The sequence below is a fragment of the Falco naumanni genome, chromosome 8 (genome assembly GCF_017639655.2).
Source record: "Falco naumanni isolate bFalNau1 chromosome 8, bFalNau1.pat, whole genome shotgun sequence".
Taxonomy (NCBI): Eukaryota; Metazoa; Chordata; class Aves; order Falconiformes; family Falconidae; genus Falco; species Falco naumanni.
The window spans coordinates 52491967-52513980 of record NC_054061.1 but is presented as its reverse complement, the minus strand read 5'-3'; the positions used below and the strand labels follow the sequence as shown (position 1 = coordinate 52513980).

General features: G+C 36.3%; 1 protein-coding gene across 1 annotated transcript in view; it reads left to right on the top strand.

Annotated features, from left to right (window-relative positions):
* ITGAV (integrin subunit alpha V) overlaps positions 1-20925 on the top strand; it is a 47108-nt gene extending 26183 nt beyond the window's left edge. The window contains exons 13-30 of the mRNA XM_040603281.1: positions 99-290; positions 399-444; positions 1019-1120; positions 1886-1944; positions 2961-3115; positions 4823-4960; positions 5710-5777; positions 6977-7124; positions 8303-8395; positions 9434-9513; positions 11719-11799; positions 12855-12960; positions 13874-14032; positions 15451-15564; positions 17079-17192; positions 17289-17396; positions 18433-18555; positions 18926-20925. Coding sequence (XP_040459215.1) covers positions 99-290; positions 399-444; positions 1019-1120; positions 1886-1944; positions 2961-3115; positions 4823-4960; positions 5710-5777; positions 6977-7124; positions 8303-8395; positions 9434-9513; positions 11719-11799; positions 12855-12960; positions 13874-14032; positions 15451-15564; positions 17079-17192; positions 17289-17396; positions 18433-18555; positions 18926-19021 — 1982 coding nt within the window. The 3' untranslated portion in view covers positions 19022-20925. The remainder of the gene's footprint in view (positions 1-98; positions 291-398; positions 445-1018; positions 1121-1885; positions 1945-2960; positions 3116-4822; positions 4961-5709; positions 5778-6976; positions 7125-8302; positions 8396-9433; positions 9514-11718; positions 11800-12854; positions 12961-13873; positions 14033-15450; positions 15565-17078; positions 17193-17288; positions 17397-18432; positions 18556-18925) is intronic.
* Positions 20926-22014: the final 1089 nt, after the last annotated feature.

Sequence of the window (22014 nt, the reverse complement as noted above, 5' to 3'; positions counted from 1 at the left end):
TATTGAAACTGTAATATCAGAAATGATTGATTGATGTAAGCACAAATATGTTTTAGTCTGCGTCTGGAGACATTGACAATTGTTCTTTCGGTTTACAGATATTGCAGTTGCTGCACCATATGGTGGAGAGGACAAGAGAGGACTTGTCTATATCTACAATGGAAGAGCAAATGGTTTGAATGCAGTCCCATCTCAAATTCTTGAAGGGCAGTGGGCTGCTCGCACTATGCCACCCAGTTTTGGGTACTCGCTGAAAGGAGCCACAGATGTGGACAAAAATGGATATCCAGGTCCTTTGCTTTAAATGTCACTTCAGAATCATTTAAGAGTAGTCCCACCTCTGACTAACAGCATATTTTAAAAAATTGTAATATGTAGTATTTCTCCTTTCTTCCTAGACTTGATTGTTGGAGCCTTTGGTGTTGACACAGCTGTTTTATATAGGTAAGTATCACTCTATGTTTTTACATAAATAAGAGCTCAGTGGCATTCCAGAGTTACAAAAGCAAGCAGGACCAGGGAAGACTGAAATTCTGCCACTCGACCTTCCAAACTGCTGGAGGTAAAACAAGGTTATACTGCTATTTTCACCGAGTAAATCTACATCTGCCATCTGCTATTTATCTTTCTCAGTAATCTTAAGAAAAAATGGAAGTAAGTTGTCTTCAAGGCTTTCTGAGTGATAGGTTTTTAGATACTGACACATACAGGGTGCTGCTAGCTATTACACTGCAATGCTGATGCTCTCATCCAAACTTGCTCAGTTTGGGAGAATACCTTATTTTTCTGTGCTAGAAATAGATAGGACTTCCTAACACAATTGTCCATGTTCTGACTCTGATGGTAATGAACAGGCATGGAAAAGCTTCCTGCTTTTCCCTAGTCTACTCAATGATTGTTATTCTTGCAGCTTCCCTGAATATTGTTTAAGTGTGTACTTGTATATTTCACAATCTGATGGGAAGGGTATGGTCTAACATGGTGTGGAATACTGTTCAAGAGGATGTTCTCTTTGCAGGGCTAGACCCGTTATTAGAGTAAATGCTGCCCTGGAAGTTAATCCAACCATTCTAAACCCAGAAAACAAAGCCTGTTCATTGTCAGATGTAAAAGTTTCTTGGTAAGCGGGGTATCTTTGTTTTCCTTTGTGGTAGAGGAGGGGGGACTTTTTTCGTTTTGTTTTCATAAGCTTTCAATTCTGAAAGGATTCAGGAAGTCTAGTCAGCTAATTAAAAAAAGGCAATCAAACAGATTTTTCTGAAAGAACAGACAATGCAAAATAAGAACTCTCTGACAACACTGGGAGGACCCACATTGTCTTCAACAGATGCTAGACTGACTCCTAAGTTACACGCTACCTGCAGAGACTGCCAGCTGTCTGTGTTGAGGACAGAAAGATCTTCCCAAGATGGTAGTGGATCACACAGCTTTTGCAGTGTTTTTACCCATTAACTTACTTTTTTACGTGAGCTTATGGAAACCACTTGGGAAATGATCTGCTCTGCAAACTGGTTTTGGTTCTTGTTCCTGGACTATTGTGCAAAGCCAGTTTTCCTTTCTAGTGCTAACTTCCTTTTCAACGCAGTATGCCAGTTCCTTCTAGCTTTAAAAATAAATGAGCCACATTTGATTTCTGGAATAAACACTCAGCTTCACAGGTGACTATTTCTACATAAGTCAAGACTCCAAAACTTTGCATTTCTTGCATTGCTGTCTATTTATTAATAGGTTATATTTTTTCTCCAGCCAGTAGAAAATAGCTTTTGGGAGTGAGCTAGAGTCTCAAAAGGGAATACCTTTGAACTGAGAAAAACAGTAAAAAAATTTAGAGGAAAATGAGAGAAAAAGTGTGCAAAATTAATATTTTTTTTTCCCCCAAAAACAGCTTCAAAGTAAAGTTCTGCTTAAAAGCTGATGGCAAAGGAAAGCTCCCTAATTCACTAAGTAAGTTCTGCTAGTTTTAAAACTTTAAAGTCTCTTTATATTGTGTGCAGACCTGAGCACTGGTTTTTGTTCTTTTTCATTATTGAAACAGTTGGCTGTCCTTTACAGCACAGTCCTACCGGTTCAGTAACCATATACGTCTATGTGACCGTCTTCAGCCACTTTTTTGCTGACGTTGTGTTGAAGTCAGTGGGATTTGAGCATACTTGGCACTTTAAGCATCTGTTTAACCACTTGGTGGAACTAGTCTTGGAAAGTCCTTTGTATTTTACTGAAATGAGATCAACTCTTGTTGAGGGGAGTTTTAGAATACTCAAGCATGTGCATTGTTAGGCCTGAAAAATACAGACAAGCCACAACGGATTTCTCACATTTCTTTTGAAATCATGACCTTCTGATTGATAGCACTGATTTTTTTCATCAGATTTTCTGGATAAGAATCAGGAAAAGATTGTTCTAAACAGTTTTTTAAGTTGTCTCTAAGAGGTTTTGTAACATGGCGGGCAGCCTGCTACAGTCAGGCTTTGTCCACTGTTTATAAAAGCTTATCCTTATTTTTTGTATGGCATTTATAGAGGTGGTATGATCTGGGAAGACTCATATGAATAGCTGTTACTTAAATTTCATTATCTATATCAAATATTTGAAGTAATTAGATTAGCAGTACAGTTAAATAAGTGTTATGTGCAAGATTGCTTTAAAATTATCTGGAGGAAATAATTTAACCTTTATTCCTCCAATTCTATAGCAATTACAAATGTACTGGTGCTCTTCTATGTTTCCAGTTTTTAAGGAAAAAAGAGTCCAATTTAGGAAAACACCAATGCTTGTTAGTTACTACTTTGAGAACTAATGCAGTAACAGATTTTATACTGAAAGAACTTGAAGTTTTGAAAGTTCCAAGCACTAGGTTTTCCTTGTAGCTGAAACCAGCACTCAGCTCCATTTCTCATGGGAATCTGCACTGTGTTTAATTGAATGAAATATCCCTAACCTAAATGCTTTGGATTGGACAGATTTCCAAGTGGAGCTGCTGTTGGATAAACTTAAGCAGAAGGGAGCTATAAGGAGAGCTCTCTTTCTCCACAGCAAACAGCCTAGCCACTCTAAGAATATGACTATTACAAAAGGAGGCAAAATGAATTGTGAAGAACTTGATGCCTTTTTGAGGGTAAGTAGCCATTTACATTTTAGGCAAATAATTTTTGCTTGTCTGTTACAAGTTCCACATGTTACGTGTTTAAAAAAAAAATAGGAAAAAGAAATGCTAGAAGAATTTCATGCCCAATGGATAGACCTAGAATTATTTAAGCCGTGTTTCTGTCCTGGGCTATCACTGCTGTCAGAGGATGAATGATGGATAGTATGGTGACTAAGGTCCTGGTCACTAAATGGGTTAGAAATTCAATTGTGAACTTTGCTATGGACTTCTTGGACAAGTCATCTAGGCAGAAAATCAGTTATAATTTCCAAGGAATATTGAAAGTTAGTAAGCAGAAGTTATGCTTCTACTTTGGAGGGAAAAGAATAAAGGAAAATACGGATCTGCAGCTAAAAAGCAAAGATGAGCAAATAACAGAGGCGACAGAGAAGGCTGAAATACTAAGTTTGCTTTTTTTAGTTATAATTTCCAAGGACTATTGAAAGTTTAAGCAGAAGTTATGCTTCTGCTTTGGAGGGAAAAGAATAAAGGAAAATATGGATCTGCAGCTAAAAAGCAAAGATGAGCAAATAACAGAGGCGACAGAGAAGGCTGAAATACTAAGTTTGCTTTTTTTCAGTCTTTTTGGTTGAGTCCCCACAAATGTGGACAGATGCTAACACAGTTAAAAAGTGTAACCCAGTAGAACAAACACTGGCTGAAATAAGGAAAGATATGTGAAAATACAGCTGTGTAAGTTAGATGCAGCTCAGATTTATCTCTGAGGACTTACAGATCAAACATCAACAATACTTACTCCCCTCTCCAGAAAAAAAAAACAAACCAAACCAAACAGTAAGAATACTAGTAATCATTAAGGATTCATGGAGGGTAAGTAATACTTTTCTTTGGCCTTCTGAGTGCGATATATATGGAAATAGCCCAGATCCCAGTGTTAGTAAAGCTTTAACACTTCTCCACCAATGACAGTAATGACACGTGACCTATATGAAACTGGATGCAAAGCCAGTTGAAAACTGTAAGTTAGCAATAGATTTCTGGCCATAGAAAATAGCTTCTGAAGTAGGACCCTGCAATGAGCTGTTGTAGAGTCAGTAATTTTCATTATTCTAATTTCTGAGAATAATGAAGCGGAGTTTTCACTGATAAAATCAGTGGCTAACTACTTAATAGTAACGAATTACACAGATAAAATTATGGCTAATACAAAGCTAAGAGATGGTTTGTAAGTACTCTGGAAGGCAGGATTGACATTTGATAAACAGAGTGATTCGAAATTAACAATAGGAAAGTCAGTAACTCCAAGTTCAACTTAATAATTTTAGGAAGGAAAAAACCACAAGTCCAGAGATTAATATCTATCAATATCTTAGAAGCATACTGAATTTTGTCTGACAAGAAAAAGCAGAATTGTATAGCCCTTTAAGCTCTTCACTGTTATAGTTTTCCATTTGTAAAACAGGTTACTACTAAAATTGCTCTTCAAATTTACACTGCAGGTTTTCTGATGAGATTTTCTAGTTTGAAAAGAACTCAGATGTTTTAATGTTGTTTTGGCTTTCTCATTCCTTCTACAACATGAACAATAAATAAAAATACTGCTCGGATTGCTCTTGGGATGACTGCTTGTTGCCTATTGAGACTTTTGAAGGATATTTTTATTGTAGTTGTTTTCTTTGCATGTTTTAATTGTAATCAAATCTTTGGTTTCCTCAGGATGAATCTGAATTTAGAGACAAACTAACTCCCATTACTATTTTTATGGAATATCGTCTGGATTACAGAACAGCTGCAGATGCAACAGGATTGCACCCTATCCTCAACCAGTTCACTCCTGCAAATATGAGCAGACAGGTACACTTCTTACACAATCTGCAATGAGAGAACCTACAACATATTTTCAGCTTTCAGTACTTATTCAATACTTATGTTTGTGTTAGGACTTCTGAAAAAATTAAGATACCAGAATAGACATCTAGGCTTTAGTCTTTGAATTATGGAAAAATTGATGGTTATTGTATGTTTGTCTTCTCTTTTTTTTCTTCTCTCTGTGTCAAATTTCTTTTTTGACACATTATTCTTTAGTGCTGGACTTCCTTTTCGTGCATGCTAATTACCAGTTTTCTGGAGAAAAGCAGTTATTGTAGTGTTGAAAGTGTTAATCTGAAGAATTGGAGGGTTTCATCCATTGCTCATAGTATGCTGTTCTATGTATATTATGTTTATCCCTATAGTTCTCTTAAGGTAATAAATATAGTTTTTCCTATTTCTGCCCTTTATACAAATTTTCACTCTTGTTTGTAAAGAGGGTAGTAGAGATGCAACTCGAGGTGAACAGATTATTCAAAGTATTGAAAGAGGATTAAGATATGTAGACATGAGTCCTAGAATTGCAGTGTGGCAGGATGAGGCACAGTAAACCACCACCACCACACCCCCTGCCTAGATAAAAACTGAGTTGTTCTGTGAGATTAATGAGATGAAGGTGTCTCATAACCAGCTATTTAGGAAAAAACATTTTGGTGGTGAAACAGTATTATTGAAATGTATGTTAGAAAAGATGGAGGAATTATTACAACAATATGCATTTGATTTTTGCATAGGCACATATTCTGCTGGATTGTGGTGATGATAATGTCTGCAAACCAAAGCTGGAGGTTTCAGTAGAAAGGTAAATACATGAGAAAAATACTACAGGGGCAATTAACTTCTCTACTTGAATTCTAAACTTCAAGAGCTTGTAATACTTTTAATAAAAGGATGTTTTGAAATGAATAGGACTCCTGAATGTATACAATCTAAACTCATGCTTATTTGTTTTAAAGAAAACCCATTTTCTGCTTTGTAACCTAATGTCTTTAGTACGTAATACAGGGAGAGCACACACCACCATCCCCACCCTGACCCCCACTATAAGTACACAGTATTTATTTGTATATTTGCAAAGCTGTGCATGCATAGCAGGCATAAAACTGGTGTTAGCTGCAATTGTACCACTGTTCTGTTATTTGACACTAGACAGACACATGAAGATGTGAACAGGCCTGATTTTATCCAGCTAGGGGTGGACTAGGGCTCTGTTGTCACATGTATGAAAAATACCCTGTTGGTATTGGAAATACCTTTTATTAAACCTGAAGAGAAGAAACAAGTTGTAACTCAAAAATCTTTCATGAGTTTGGGCTTTTTGTGCTTTGTATGCCCAAAAGCCATTCTTAATGTATTATCTATACTTATAAACGTCATCTGGTTATTTTCATGTCCTTAGTGCAGAGCTATAGCATATGCATGTGTATGTAGGTAGTACAGTTCACAAACATACTAATTAATGCATATGCTTCACAAACATTTTAAATCGGTGCAGGTACAGTTAGGTTTCCTTGTAGTTGGTGAAATGAAAATAAGTGCTTGGAAAGATATTCTTTTTGTGTCTGGAACAAATGCATTACAGAGGTCTCAGCTGTATTCTGTAGTTGAGCCTTCCATCAGTTTTTGTTATAAATGTATGCTTGCGTTTACCTCTCCTAAGCAAGCATGTAATTCAAAATGTACATGGTGGTTTAGCTGTTCATAGGTTGTTCTTGGATAAAAAAAGGTGTTGGTGGTTTTGTGGTTTATTGTATATGTTATATAAAAAGATTCTTACAAAACAGCATGTAGTATTTACTCCATTTTTGTGATTATAGACAAGTGGCGTTTTTTTAAATTTAGTGTAGAACTCTCCTGATACTCCTGGAGCATAAGTATTGCCTCTAGATTTCTCCAGTGTCTTTGTGTAATCTCAGAATGTCTCGTTTCTCTAAGTTCAACCAGTTCCATACACTTGAAAAGCTGAATGCAGAGCTCATTTTTACACTTGTTTTTTTGTAGTGACCAGAAGCAGATCTATATTGGTGATGACAATCCCTTGACACTAATTGTCAGTGCTGAGAATCAAGGGGAAGGAGCCTATGAAGCAGAACTCTTTGTCATTGTCCCACCCCAAGCAGATTTCATTGGTGTTGTTCGTAACAATGAGGTAAAATTCCAACTCTCTTTCTTCTTTACGTAGTCATATTTCAGGTGTTGCTGTGGAAGTGTGTGGAAGAGGGTCTGTCAGTGATGGGTTTTATGCTTCAATCTTAAAGCACTGAAAAAGTGATAAGGTTCTTCTAAGCCCCAAGGCTATACGACACCCAGCTGGACGGTTCCAGTTTAATAGCCTAGTGCTAGCAACAAAGGAGAATCATCTGTGTGATAGACTTTGACACAAAGAGTTTATCTGCTACAAGTCTTCATTTGAACAGTGCCCTTGTTGATTTATTTAAATGTGGACTTAGCGTATGATGTGCTAGATAAAGAGCTGGGCACCTGTGAAGCAAGAAGTGATGTTGAGTATTGCTATTCTCTTCCACCTAAGTACGTAGGTGTCAGTCATCCTGAGTATACAGACTGTTACTTTAATTTCCTGACTTTCCCTTGTATTCTAAAATGTCTGTATAACTTCTGTTTCTTTGGAGATATGTGGGTATAGTCCAAATTTTATTTTAGCCCATTATAGCTATATATAAATAATATACTTTCAGTTTTTCTTCATCCTTGTTTTTATTTGATAGAATCTATGATCAATCGGTGTATCTGTAAAGTTGCAGAATATTAAGGGGAAGACTATTTTTACCCTATATCAAAGAATTCCAACTTTGATACCACATCCTTCACATATGTTGGACCATGCCTTGGTTTGGTTCTCCAGTTTGCCTCTGCTATTCTAGAGCTTTGTGATGTGGCTTTATTCAAAATCTTATAGCTCCTCTTAAGACCTCTTTGAGTAAGCTAGTAAGTATTCATGTTATTTTGCCTTCCGATCTTCATTTCCCTATGGAGAGTTTGCCAGATTGACAAAGTTTCTTCACATAGTTTTAAAGAATCATGTGGATAAATGCTTAATGTTACAAAAATCATCAGTGCTACCCAATGCGAGTATTGAATTTTTCTTTTTATAACCTTGGAAAGAGCATCTATCTTGTATCAAAAATATTTGTCTCCATGGAGGCTTTCATACTAAGGTTTAATTTAATTTTAGTACTCGACTGTGTTAGGACTAAGAAATTATATTCAAATTAATGCAGCATTTCTAGAACTTGTCTCCAGACGTTCATCTGGGTGTCCAGATGTAAAGAATGACATTCTATAATATGTCTTTGTGGTTTATTGCAGGCTTTAGCAAGACTGTCCTGTGCATTTAAAACAGAGAATCAAACTCGCATGGTAGTTTGTGACCTGGGAAATCCCATGAAAGCAGGAACTAAGGTAAGGTTTGGACTGACAGATGTCTGATAGCTCATAGAAGAGTACAGCTGGCATTTTTCTTAATCACAGTACTGTTTGGGCAAGATGTTTACTCACAGGAATTTAAGATTAGATCTAGCTCATATTTAGCTGCTCACGTTTGGTTAGTTCAGTGGTAATGGTTTCAACTTTCCAGTGAAATTGCAGGCTGACAGGAGTGCTTTTGAGTTTTATGATGCAACTCAAAAGTAGCTCATGAAACAGTAGAATTAATGAACTTTGATCCCTCATGAGTTTGTCTTTAGATTTATCTGGTAAGTATTTCTTAGTATATAATAAAGAGCTAGGTCCTAACACACCTTTCTCTTAGTGGAAACCTAATAGTGCTTCTCTCTTCTGTCTTACTTTGCCAAGTTTGAGAGAGTTTTGTCTAGTTGGGACCTCTGCGCTTCCACCAAATGTAGCTGAAATAGGAAGAATTAAAAAATTATTAGTAGGACCTGGCAGATACTATGATGATATGGCATAATAAGTCTTATTTTCTGAGGAAATACAGTGAAAATCAGTCACAGTTATCAACACTTTGATGGTGCTTTTCTTCCAAGACACATTTTGTATAGGTGAATAAATGCTATTTCCAGTCTTTCAAAGAATATCAAGCTGAACAGTGCAGAAGTTGAAGCAACTGTCATGCACTGACTTAAAACAAATCTTGGGAACTGAATTTAGAATCATTAAAGTGTGTCCTGCTCTTTAGACTACAATACATTTTGCAACACAGAAGGAGCCTCAGTTATGCGTAAAAATGGCTGAAGCAAGAGGGGTGGCCATGATGTAAACCTTACATTTCCGTTTTGTGGCATTGATGCATCAGCTGAAATCTACAAGAGAGCACAGTACATTTCTAGTCTTGATGAACTGGATAAGTTTTATTTTCCATTTGTCTGTGTGTGTTCTTTTATGACCACAAGCAATTTTGTTGTAGTATAACAGTATTAAGAAGCTGTTCTCATGTATTTTATTGCACTTCCACTGAACCACAGTGATTTTTTTCTAAAGCTATTAGCTGGCCTGCGGTTCAGTGTGCACCAGCAGTCTGAAATGGATACCTCTGTGAAGTTTGCCTTGCAAATTCGAAGGTATGGAAATCTATGAGTATGTATCTCACCTGGTAGAAAACACTAAGAAAACTGTGAACTAAGAAGTTATTTTCACTCTGGACTAAATCTCTGGTCTTTGCCTCGTAATTGTTTAAAAAATAAATGCATCTTTTTAATGAAATATGTTCTAAAATAGAGGGGAAAAATGTAAGAAAACAAGAGTTCTCTGTGTGAATGCAGTCACTTATGCTTACAGCTTTTAGACGGACCATAGCACAAGTGAAATACTAATAATGAGGAACAAAACCGTTTACAGTGTTTTAAGTAAAACTTCGTATTTTTGTACCTTCATACCATTGTGGTCTCCTGACACTTGTGCAGTGTCACAGAGTGACTTGTGTCTTTGGGTTTCTAGCCCTGTTTTCGGAGTTCAAACATCAGTTTTAAATCTTTCTGATGTAAAACCAGAATTTCAGATTTCATGTATTTTGAGGACGAGCAGTGTAAGTCTTTCAGAAAAGGCAATGCGTGACATGGTCTAAACAGAAGCAACATGCGGTGAGCCATTTTAAGTGTTTTACAGTAGCCAGCATAAGAGAGACTGAAAATTTAAATGGAACAAAGCAGTAGCGTTCCTCTTTTTTTTTTTTTTTTAAGATAAGCACCAGCGCTTTCATATAAATATGGTATATAAATCTATATTTATACCTACTGGACATGATATTAAAGATTTAGAGATGTGATCAATAGGAATATCTTTACTCAATACACTTTTATGCAGCTTAATGGACAGTGCAAATACAGCTGCGTTTTTTTCCCTCATGGTGAACCAAAAGGGTGGTGTTTTTTCCATTTAAAGGCTTCATTTTTTTAAATGTAATGAATAATTATTCTCATCCACATACACATTTTTCATCTACAAGAGTTAAATAAGTTTAAACCTGCCATTCTGTTTTAGTGTTCCAGTGGTTTGCCATACTGATCAAAGGCCTTGGCAGCATTAAATATCTCTTTGATCTCACATTGCTGTCTGTTCAATATTTTTTCCCTCTTCATCAGCTAGTAAGCTGTGCCAGTGGCATATGGCTCCAGTTCTTTGCAGAAAATATTTTTTGTCAGTTGCCTTCCTTGGGCTAACAGTGGTCACAAACTACCTTTCACAGGGAGAAAAAAGTTAGTGAGGTTACTTAAGTCGTGATGGAAGAGAAGGGAAGTTCCTGTAACATTTTACACATTTTATGGAAGGAATTTCCTTACGTGACTTCTGAGTGCAAGAACAGTGATGCAGGCAAATATGGCAATCACAGTTCATAGTGACAGGCTTTATCAAGTTATTATCGTGAAGAGGTTTTAAAGATCATATTAGTTGTCTTAAACTCACAAAGCTAGATTTCCGAAGCTGGCCCATTTCCTAGAACGACGACTGTGGTCTCTGAAAGAATGAGGTATTTACAGGTTGGGAAGAAAACACTGTTGCATGTGGTTTTTTATTACACCAGTTTTGAAGAACAATTAGTGGATTTAGGAATATCTTTCTAAAGGAAATTGTTTAGTTAAGTAGACAGAATAATCACGTGTGTCTAAGGAGATCAGGATTCTGTTCCCAGCTGCACTTTGAGGGGAATAGGAGTATTCTCTGTATTTCTTCTTCTCTGCTTACAAAGAAAGTCTGAAGAAATTTTACGTATGAATGACTCTATGTGCCTTAATATCTGTCATATCTTGGTGTATCTGGAGTGCAGGAATCTGATGTCAACTGTATTCACTGAATGGTTTAAACACTGTGTAGAGCAGTAGGCAAAAATAGCCCTAATGTACTTGTCTGCCCAGGGCCTAGTTTGAAGCCAAGAATTCCCTGAGCAAAACAGATGTCCTGAAGTGGAACTTAAGGCCCTGCTAGCCATATAGTTGATGTTATCCCACAGCCCTGGCATTTGAATTTTCTTAAATTCAGCTAAGAATGTGGCATTAAATTCAGCATTAATGTGGCAGCTAAGTAACAGAGCCAGCATTACTTTGTGTCCTTTATTGACTTCTCCCAGCTAAGGGACATCCACACTGTGCTGAGGGTGGGACTGTCATGCATTTAAGTGAGAACTTGCTGGAATCCGCTCCTTAGTCTTTAGCAATTGTATTTTCCTACAATGGCTCAGGAGTCATGTTGTTACAGATTACTTTTTCAAGGTTTTTTTTTGAATACTTAGCTTATTTCATGTAAGACATTAAGTTCTGATTTCTCTGCAGCTCCAACCTGTATGACAATCTAAGTCCGGTAGCATTCTATCAGGCTGACCTTGCAATTTTAGCAGCTGTTGAAATTAGAGGGTAAGCATTGATACTTTTTTAATAAGCATCTTTCTCAAATGAGCTTTGCGCGTTTGCTTCTTTATATTCAATGAACTTTCTTTCCGGTCTGCCTAAGTTTCCAGGAAGCCATAGGGAATTTTTAATTATAAAGAAAATATGGTTCCCTCTAGCCACCCTTTGGGCTTTCAGTTCTGAAATAATTCTAAATAATTACAAATGGAATTCCAAAAAGGAACGTTGTTCCTCTGTTACTAGAAGGTTTTTTTGGAAGACAAAAAAAATTCACCCCTCCTTTTTGCAGTTGCACACCTTTCTCCAGGTCACTTTCTTCCGCCACTGACTCACTCAGTTTTCATCCAAAAAAACCTTAAACCTTTTCTAAAACCAAAGGTTTCGAAAATCCTGTTGAAGATAAATTTGCAATGCCCTCATCTTTTTCAGTCTTAAGCATAGCATTAATACCATAACAACTCCATTACGTCCATTGCTTTTGCTTACCAGAAATCTGTACGTGATACCTAAAAGCTATACAATTCTTTTGCTCAGCTAGTTAACTCAGATTCCCAAGTCATATTTTTTTAAAATTTCTACTACATTCATTATTGTGACCTAATTTTGTTAATATCCGAGAGATGAGCGGGTGGCACAACTGAGAAGCATTATTGTTAGCTTCACTGTTTTTGGTGCACACTGAATTATTTTTGTGATTGTACTGATAAGTCTCTACATCATCAATATTTCTCATCATCAAAGTATTTCACAGTTTGTATATTTTGGATGACAAGTTATATATCTTAGTTCTGTTAATGGTTTGTTTACTAGATGTTGTAGGATGAATTCAAAGTTTAGGACAGGGAAAAAAATGTTTCTGAATACAGGGTTCATCTTTTCATGTAGAGAAGAAAACGGAACATTTAACATACAAGCCACTCAGGCTCTGCTCTTTATGGTTTTATATACAAAGGATGAAAAATTGCGGATTGTATTTTAAGTGTGTTGACTTTTTTGAGATGTTCTGGAGATTGACATTGTTTCTTACTTTATAATAATGACTTGTTTGCTCCACTGTTTAGTGTATCGTCTCCTGATCACATATTCCTTCCTATTGCAAATTGGCAGCCAAAGGAGAATCCAGAAACAGAAGATGATATTGGGCCTCTAGTTCAGCATATCTATGAGGTATGCAATTACTACTAACTTCAGTTACACAGTTCTCTGATAAATGAAAATTAATCTTTTGGTGTAGCTTTTCTCTGGAGTAATTGATAAGTTCTGTCTTCATTTTGTTCATCCATGGAAATAAAGGTTTTATTTATTTAATGCTGGGTCAGTAATTGGTATCTGGAGGAAGGGTTGGAATGCCTGCAGTTAGTGTGACAAGAGTGGCCAAATAGAAGTGGCTGATTTTTTACATCATTACACATATTTTATTTTCTAGCCCTTTGAAATCTAGATGAAACATTTAAAGTAACTTGAACTCAGAAAATGACTCATGACTGTAAATTATTTAGTATCCTCATTTGTATTCCAACTGTTCTGAATCATTATTGTAAAGTCTTTTGCCTTGAAAACTTGTATTTAAAATTTCCTTAGAATGATCATAGTTTTAATCTAGACTGTTTAATTAAACAAAACCTACTGAGAGTGCTGTGTGAATAAGAATAGTTAACAGCTGTTCTAGAACTTAAGAGACCATTTATCTAACAAAACTTACGGCTGTTATGTGTCTGGCTCAGAGTCCCTTGGCTGAGACATGTACAGTGGTTGTGATTCACGCAATAGACTACAAAAAACTCCACATTTTTTTCAAGAAAAAATGTAAACATTTCTTCAAGACAAAATGCCATATAGCTTTTCTTCGAAGTAATTTTTGTCAAATTACAGAAGTAATTTTAAATCTTGCTTATCGGGAGTCTGATGTTTAGCTACCATTTTTAGGTGAAGTTGTTGATGCTTTTGCTGTAAGCGGTTGGGGATGGGTATAGCAGCAGTATCATTTATGGCTGAAATATAAAATAACAATTACATGTGGATTAACAAAGAAGGCAGCATTGGTTTTGTTTACATCTGTTAACTTTATTTTCATAATTAGCTAAGAAACAATGGTCCAAGTGCATTCAGCAAGGTGATGATGACTCTGCAGTGGCCTTACAAATATAAAAACTACACGCTGTTGTATATTGTTCAGTATGAAATCGATGGTCCCATGAACTGCACTTCTGATATGGAAATTAATCCCTTGAAAATCAAGGTAAGCAGGACTTTCCTTTTGTTTGAGTGGAATGAAGTATGTTTGCTTGTTATGGAAATGCACTCTAAATACCCAAGTCCCTGAGAATATCTAACATTTAGTTCACTGAGCTATGTTTTCATCTGTTGCTGAGGAAGAAGACTGCGCTGTCTGCGCAAGTCTGACAGTACTTGTCAAAGTATATAGCAGCTGAAATAAAAGGCAGACAACAGATTATCATCCCAAAGATAAATTTGTCTCTTTTTTTTTTTTCCCCTTGAAGACTGTACTCTAAGAGTCCTAAGTCCAAAGCAATGTAATTATATTGAATGTGGTTGTGAACAAGAATTTTTCAGATGCTTCTGGGCTTGTTATGTAAATTGTTGGGGCTTTATTTCTTGGAGGAAAATGGCACTATTTTTTCAATTTCTAGCTTATTTGTCTAGGTGCTGATCCAATGCCATCAGAGGTCAGTGGGGGTGTTTCAGTGGGACTTAGAAGTACGCTATCGCTGCCAGCAAAACATGCAGTTTGCACAGCACAGAGCAGAAGAAACTCCTTTTTCCGAGGTTGGACTAGACAAAGAAACATCAGATAAAAATCAGCAAGTTTGAGAGCAGAGAGCTGAATTCTAAGACAATTAGAACAAGTGGTAAAAATCAGTATAGTAGTTCTAGAAGAACTTAAGCAAATGTGTAAAAAGACTCAGGGAAGATACACAATGTACAGAACAAAAAAAAATACTTTCATATCTTTAATAAACAGAAAGCAACTTTAGTGAATATATAAATAAAAATTCCCTGTGCTTTTGCTATACCATTTGTAATAATGTATTTTTTTACAACTCTCTTGTAAGTTTTGCCATATAAATTTGTTATGTAGAGGACAAATAGCATGGCTTTGCCTAGTCCCATATGTAAATTTGCAATCTTACATTGGGAATTTCTAAGGGATTACTGAAATAATTTGTTAGATCTACTGTATACTTTTCCAAGCCCCTCCTAAAAAAAAGGGTTTATGTATGTCTGGACATGTGTACATATGAACAGTGGTATGTGTTACATCAGTACCACACCAGTGCTATTTTTTCAGAATTAAAAACTGAAGTGTCAAGGAAAAATCTTTAATAAAAGATTGCAAAATTGAATTATTTATTGCAGTCTAAGAACATTTTTTTTATCTATATGAAAAAGTTTTGAGTTAAAGAAAATTTAAGATACTTGAAGCTCTGTTCTTAGTAGAAATCTGCATTAGTGATCTAGAAAAGACAGGAGTAGCATTTTAATTACAACTGTAGGTAAAGCCAGGTCCTGAAGAATAGCTAGGATAGAAAGAGAGAAACCTGATCAGGTATATGTGCTCTTGACCTTAACTTTGAAGTCCACAAGTATCAAAATGTAAGAATTATTTATGATTTGGTGTTTCTTGGTATATCCTAGATTTCTGCTTCTAAAGATGATGATAAGAATGAAACACTTAGCAGGGAAGATAACCATGATCATCGTATCAGTCGAAGGGATATAACTGCCATTGAAGGAGATGTGCATACTTTGGTAAGCTCTCAGCATTGATATGCTGATAATTTTTTTGGTTTTTTTAAATGAAGATGGAGATGAAAGCTCCATGAGATGAAGAATAATTTCAGAAAATCCATGTTCGGTATTTAAACAGTTAACAGACAAAAATGTCATATGCTCTGGAGCTGTTCTGGGGTTTCTTCCAATGTGCATCAGTTTTCCTCAGGGTAGTCAGCCAGTGAGGCATATGCCTACAGTTTTGTGCTGTTACATTTTAAGTCCTTGAAAACGAAGGCCAAGTTGGGCCCTCCGTTCAGTGTCAGCCTTCTATACTGTGCTATTCCCTGAAATTGAAAATCAGTACTTCATAGCAGGAAGGCTGGTAAATTAACTGAGGGGAAGCAGGTGACTGCTGCAGTCATCATCTTTGCTACAAATTGCAGCTGATTTCACAACATGTTTCCTAGCTGATCAGTGGACATTCTGCAATCACACACGTGGAGGACCCGTCATTCTAAGCAAGATTGGAAATAATCTGTAATACGAAGCAGACATGAACCATCCCTGCTTTGGGCAGGACAGGACAGACAGGCAGCTCAGAGAAGGGCTTGGGAGTTTAGGGTGGACCAATGGGACTAAGACAGTACAGCCCTGATCCAAAAAAAAAAAAAAAAAAAGGAAGGGCTGAGCAAAGAAAGTGAAAATAGGAATTATTTCTTATTTTATGGTGAGAAAAGTTACTTAATTTTTTTAGAGAGAAGCTTCAAATATTCTTCAGTGTCTGTAAATGCAGTTCTAAAAATTGTTTGAGTTTTTAGAGGGCTTGGGTTTTGCCAGATCTTCCCAATGTCTTAGCAGGATTTCACCACAGAGACTAACATCACTCTTTGTAATAATTACACTGAGTTGTACTTAACACTGGCAGATGTACCTACACTGTACATTGGTTTTTATCTATAGTACAGCTAAAATCACAATTATAGCATGAGGCTTTGTTTTGCTCTGCTTTCTTTTAGAAATACTGATGGTTTAGCATCAGTATTATCTGATGGATTTTAATGGAAATGCGGTTGAGAAAGGCCAGTTGAACTGTAGTAGTCCTAAGTATGGCTTATAGATTAGGTCAGGCAGTCAAGTTTGAAGACTTCCACTGAATGCAACAATGTGTATTTTGTTGGCACCAACTGCAGTTAATTGCCATGAGTTTTCCTATCAAAAAACATGTGGAGGATTGTAATCTGAATTGACCAGGCACTGCCACCTACCCTCCAACATTTTTTCCTACATATGTAGATAAAGCACATACCTTAAGCTACTGCCAGCTGTTTCACCTTTGGGTCCAACTGGCTTCCATAGTATTTTTCTGAATGCGAACTTATGGGACATCCTAAGTAATTATTCAGTACTGGGGGTTACTTAATATATTTGAATAGCCTATGGTGCTTTGCCAGGAAAAGAGGACAAAAAGTATGTACATGAGTAAAGCAATGCCATTAACAACTTTTCAAGTATTTTTGTATTTGGAATATCCTTCCTATTTTTATATGCAGGGCTGTGGAAATGCTGATTGTTTAAAGATAGTCTGTCAAGTTGGCCACCTGGAAAGGGGAAAGAGTGCAATATTGTATTTAAAATCACGCCTTTGGACCCAAACTTTCATGAATGTGAGTGACTCTGAATGTTCTGTCCCTGCTTCTGAAACATAAAAAAAGTGCTTTTTGTATCCATGTGCAATGCTAATTTTGTTTTTTCTTACACAGAAAGAAAATCAGAATCACTCCTATTCTCTCAAATCTTCTGCTTCTTTCAATGTTATAGAGTTCCCTTACAAGAACCTTTCCTTTGAAGATATCCACAATTCTACAGTAGTAAGTCATTTACATGCAGCTTGAGTTACCATACATACTTACTTTGAAATTAATATAAGAACAATTGTTGAGTAGCTTTTTTGTGGCTTGGTGTAATAGTAATTTTATCAAATACTATTCACCTATGAATTTCAGTTATACAGATACAGTTGAGGGTAAAACAAAAATTTCTGTCCTAAAACCGGAGTAACAAGACTTGTAGCTTTGAAGACTTAACTGAAAATGAAAAAACTAATGAACAGTCTGGATTTTCTTGTCAATGCCACTGTTGTTAGAGAAGTATTTTACTTGAAAATTGTCTTCTGCTGTAGTAGCAATTAGAAATTGAATAATGAACCTTTATTATGTTATATGAAATACTATGTGAATGTGGAACAAAAAGACCATCTGTGTCCCAGAGAGTTTCAAAGAGAAAGGAGACAGGGTGAAAACAGAAAGGAAGATATAGGTCATTTATTTGGGCTGCCCAGTTAAAACTTATTTGAAGGCACTACAGCATAAAAGATCTTAAGAAACGAGTTGAAAAAAGATCGTGATTGATTTATTTTTTAATATGCTTTCTAATGGCTATTATTAACTTTTTTCTCTTCTAAGCTTTGTGGAGCTGATGTTTGTTTCAAGGAATACTACCTTCTAATAAAAAAAGGAAAAGACTTGAATTATTTTTCTCTAATTCCCAACTATTGTGTCAGATTCCTACAGTTTTAATGAAAATCATCAAGCATTACAGAACACATGTTGCCTTGGCATGACGGATAGCAAAAAAACAACCAACCAATCAAAAAAAACCCCAAAACAACAAAACAACCCAAACCCCTTGTTTTTATTTAATTTAGAAATCCTATTTGGGTCAGTGAAGTCTTTATGTCACTGTTAATCTGTAGCTCTTTATTCACATTGGAGGGAAAAAATAATTTATGCTGTATTAAGAATATTTTAAACACTATAGAATAAAGATATACAAGACTTAAACTGTATGAATTAATTTAGCATGTCACTGCCATGCAAAGTGTGATTTATTGTGTTTTTCTGTTAGGTTACTACAAATATTACATGGGGCATTCAACCACAGCCTATGCCTGTGCCTGTATGGGTTATAATTTTGGCTGTCCTAGCAGGATTATTGCTCTTGGCTGTTCTAGTGTTTGTTATGTACAGGGTAAGTACTGTAGTTGGGGTTTTTCTATTGTTTTCTTTTCCCTACTAGTGACATATTACTTAAAATAGTACCAGCAGCTTGCAGAAATACGTTGGTCCCCTAATCATATGAATCCGTTAAGTTTTTGGGTAACTAAAAATTTTCAGCTTTGTCAGGAAGGAGTTCAATAAAAGTGGATGTCTGTGATTGTGCTGAATTAGTTTAATTTTTCAGCTGATATTTATCAGCTTTGAAGGTCAAAAATAAGAGATTAGGAGGGAAGAAAATAAAATAACAAATCAGTTAAGATCTGATCAAGAAGGAAAGGGAAAGGACGTGTGTATGTTTTGAATATCACAATGCAATTTCTTTATTGTTCTCTCAATCACAGATGGGCTTTTTCAAACGTGTGAGACCACCTCAGGAAGAACAAGAAAGAGAACAACTGCAACCACATGAGAATGGGGAAGGAACATCAGAAGCTTAAGCAGAGTTTTATCTGTAAGATGTTCTGAAATTTTTAAATGCCTGCATCTTGGCTACAAATATTGGATTCCCCCTCAAGAAAAAAACATTCATGACTGCAAAGGTGCTGGTCTCAGAAGGTATCAGCACATACAAAATAATAGCAATATATTTAAATCCTCCTTTTTGTATTAATTATGTTCATACATGTGACTAATGCATCTGTGCCAATTTGTGTGTGAGAAAATTAAGTAATAGGTAGTGCTATGATTTTACTTATTGGGATGTACGAGTCATCGTCTTTTTTGATTCACAAACCAACTTTACATGCATTGCTACACAGATTCTGCATTTGCTCCTGAAGCCAACAGCTTCCATAGATACTTGCTGGTTTACACGTTTAGTTCCAGTTGATTTTTGCAGGATGACACTACATTGCATTTCCTAGCTCTTGAAAGCTAACTGCACAAAAAAATGAGCATAGGTCGTTTTCGAAAACTGAAGAATATTCTTTGACCCATGAACTCTGCTGATGATTTTCCTTCTGCTCAAAAAATAGGAAAGAGATTATTCAGTGGAATAATTCTTCCCTGATACCTATTCTGCATGCCTGTTCCCCTTACTGCTCATTCGTCTGTCTTGTGGTTTCCCTCTAGACTTTACAAATATTGTTCTCCAGGTCCTAGGTCTCTTACTGCAGGTATTGAGCCTGCAGAAACGGAAGCGAGCGGTAGAAAGCTGGGGATGTACTTTCTGTGGGACCTAGCGAAAAGATCCAGGGCAAGATCCAAAGACTCTGCTGTGTGTTTCCATGGAGCAGAATCCAGGTGTTCCACAGAATTCTTGGCAGCATGGATCTGTTCAGGTGCTGCCAGAGACAAGATGCTGGGCTGTGGCTGCCAACAGAAATGTCTGATGAGAAAACTCATAGCCTCTATGTTCACAGGTCAAACCCCCACAGGGTTTGAAATTAAGTCTGTGTATTACTTGGATTGAATCTCAGTTTCTAGCAAAACAGTGGAGGGAATATTTTCTGACAGGTTACCTGATGCACTGTAATGTGTTAATTGTCACATTCTGTAGTTGACCATGTCAAGTGCAGGATGGAGTAATACGGAGACTAGACTATCTGCCAGCCATGCGTCTAGGTTACATCAGTACTTCAGCCACACTCCGGTCTGCCTTGCCACCTGCCCTGAGAGAACACTGAGCTTGTCAAATGAAACAGAGTACAGCTGGCAATGCATAACGGTTTGAAAAGAGAAGTTGATTTGGCTTGGTTTATTTAATTCATTCATTGTATGTTTCATTGCACAAGACATTTCATTAGGTTCAATACATTTCGTTACCAAAATTTGTTTCATTGTTGTTCTTTAAACATACCAAAAGTCCAGAGGTTTACATCATTTTTGGCTTATTTCCCTCAGCATTGGTGTGGTAAGATGAAGCTTCTTACACTTACGAGAGAACCAAACATTATCTCTATGCATTTCTGTAGACATGCAACAGCAAATTAGGAGGTTGCTTGGCTTGCAAGTAAAGGTGCCTTTTATGAGATTTGTTTTTTCTCTATTCCAATAAGGGAATAAATTACATAGTAAGATCCCCATATGCAGCCACATCCAGAAAGAAAGATTTATACCGTAATTATACCAGTGACATTTCTATGTAGACAAGTTTTTAAAAGGACAAAAACTCTGGTTTGGTTTGGTTTTGTATCTTGGGGCTTTTTGTTCAAAGCTGCATCTTCCCCCACAAATACTGCAAAGCCCAGTAAACCAAGAATTATCTGAAATGAAGTTTGATTCAACTCTTATTTCTGCATCCTTTCTGGGATTTAAAATCCCACATGTGGCTTTCGTTCTTACTTTCTTTCAAAACTTTCTTACTCAAAACTCAAAAAAAAAAAAGTCCTTTCTTACTCAACTGTGATGGCATTGAGTCATTGAGTGAGACAGCACAAAATCTGCAGGGGCCACTACATGGATTGGACACAGGCTTGCCTGTGTATCCATTTACATGTTTTTGTTTTAGACAATATGTTTAGATATAATTAGTTTATTTTAAAGGTTATATTGCATCATTCTGCTTTCACTGAATTTTCAAGGTCTTTATTGTGGCCAACGTTTTGTTTTTGTCTTTGCTTCTAGTATTGTTACTAGTAATCCAGTAAGGAATCGGGAGTCAGGATATGATCCTGGCCTCAAAATGTGACTTCTGGGAAACACATTTTCAGTTACTTAACACAGGCTTCTAGTTGACACTCTTTGTCAGCTTACTATCTATATGCAACAAGATTGGTTTTACCCAATCTTAATCTTAGTCAGTTAAGAGGTTTAAGAGACTGTCAAACAGATTATAGCTCTAATTCTTACATGTGTGGTTTCATTACATGTACACACCATGGTGACTTGAAATTTCTGAGACTACTTGCATGTCTAGGCATTATAAGGAGATGAAAACAAACAAAAAAGCATGATCAAGATCTCTTTAGCTCACATGGAAGGGGTACTTTAGCCTGTTAATGTCAGTGCTAAGTGTATCTTAATTTTACTGTGGCAACTGGAACTCTCATTTTGCTCATTGTCAGGATAAAAAGGTACATTTCATTGATACAACTACTGTAGCTATAGACCGTTTCTTCCATTTGTTGAAGTTATATAAAGTAAGACTTAAGTGATTTTTATTTTCTTGCATTCTACTGGAGAATAAATCCAAATAGTTGCTTCTCCCATGTCCACTAATTTCCACTTTGGTTAAAGAAAATAGTAGCATATGTAAATGGAGCGTACACATTACTTAGTGAACATAGATATAACAACCCAAATTCAGTTTAAGGTAACATTTGTGTTTCAGGAAGATTCTGCCCAGGATGTTTTCCTGAACAGGGGTGCAGGAAACACTTCGTATCACATTCTAGATTCAGCAATAAAATCACAGACCATGTATGTACTTGTGTCAGTATAAATTGCATACTGACTTACAGGCATTAATGTATTCTTATAGCAGATGTTG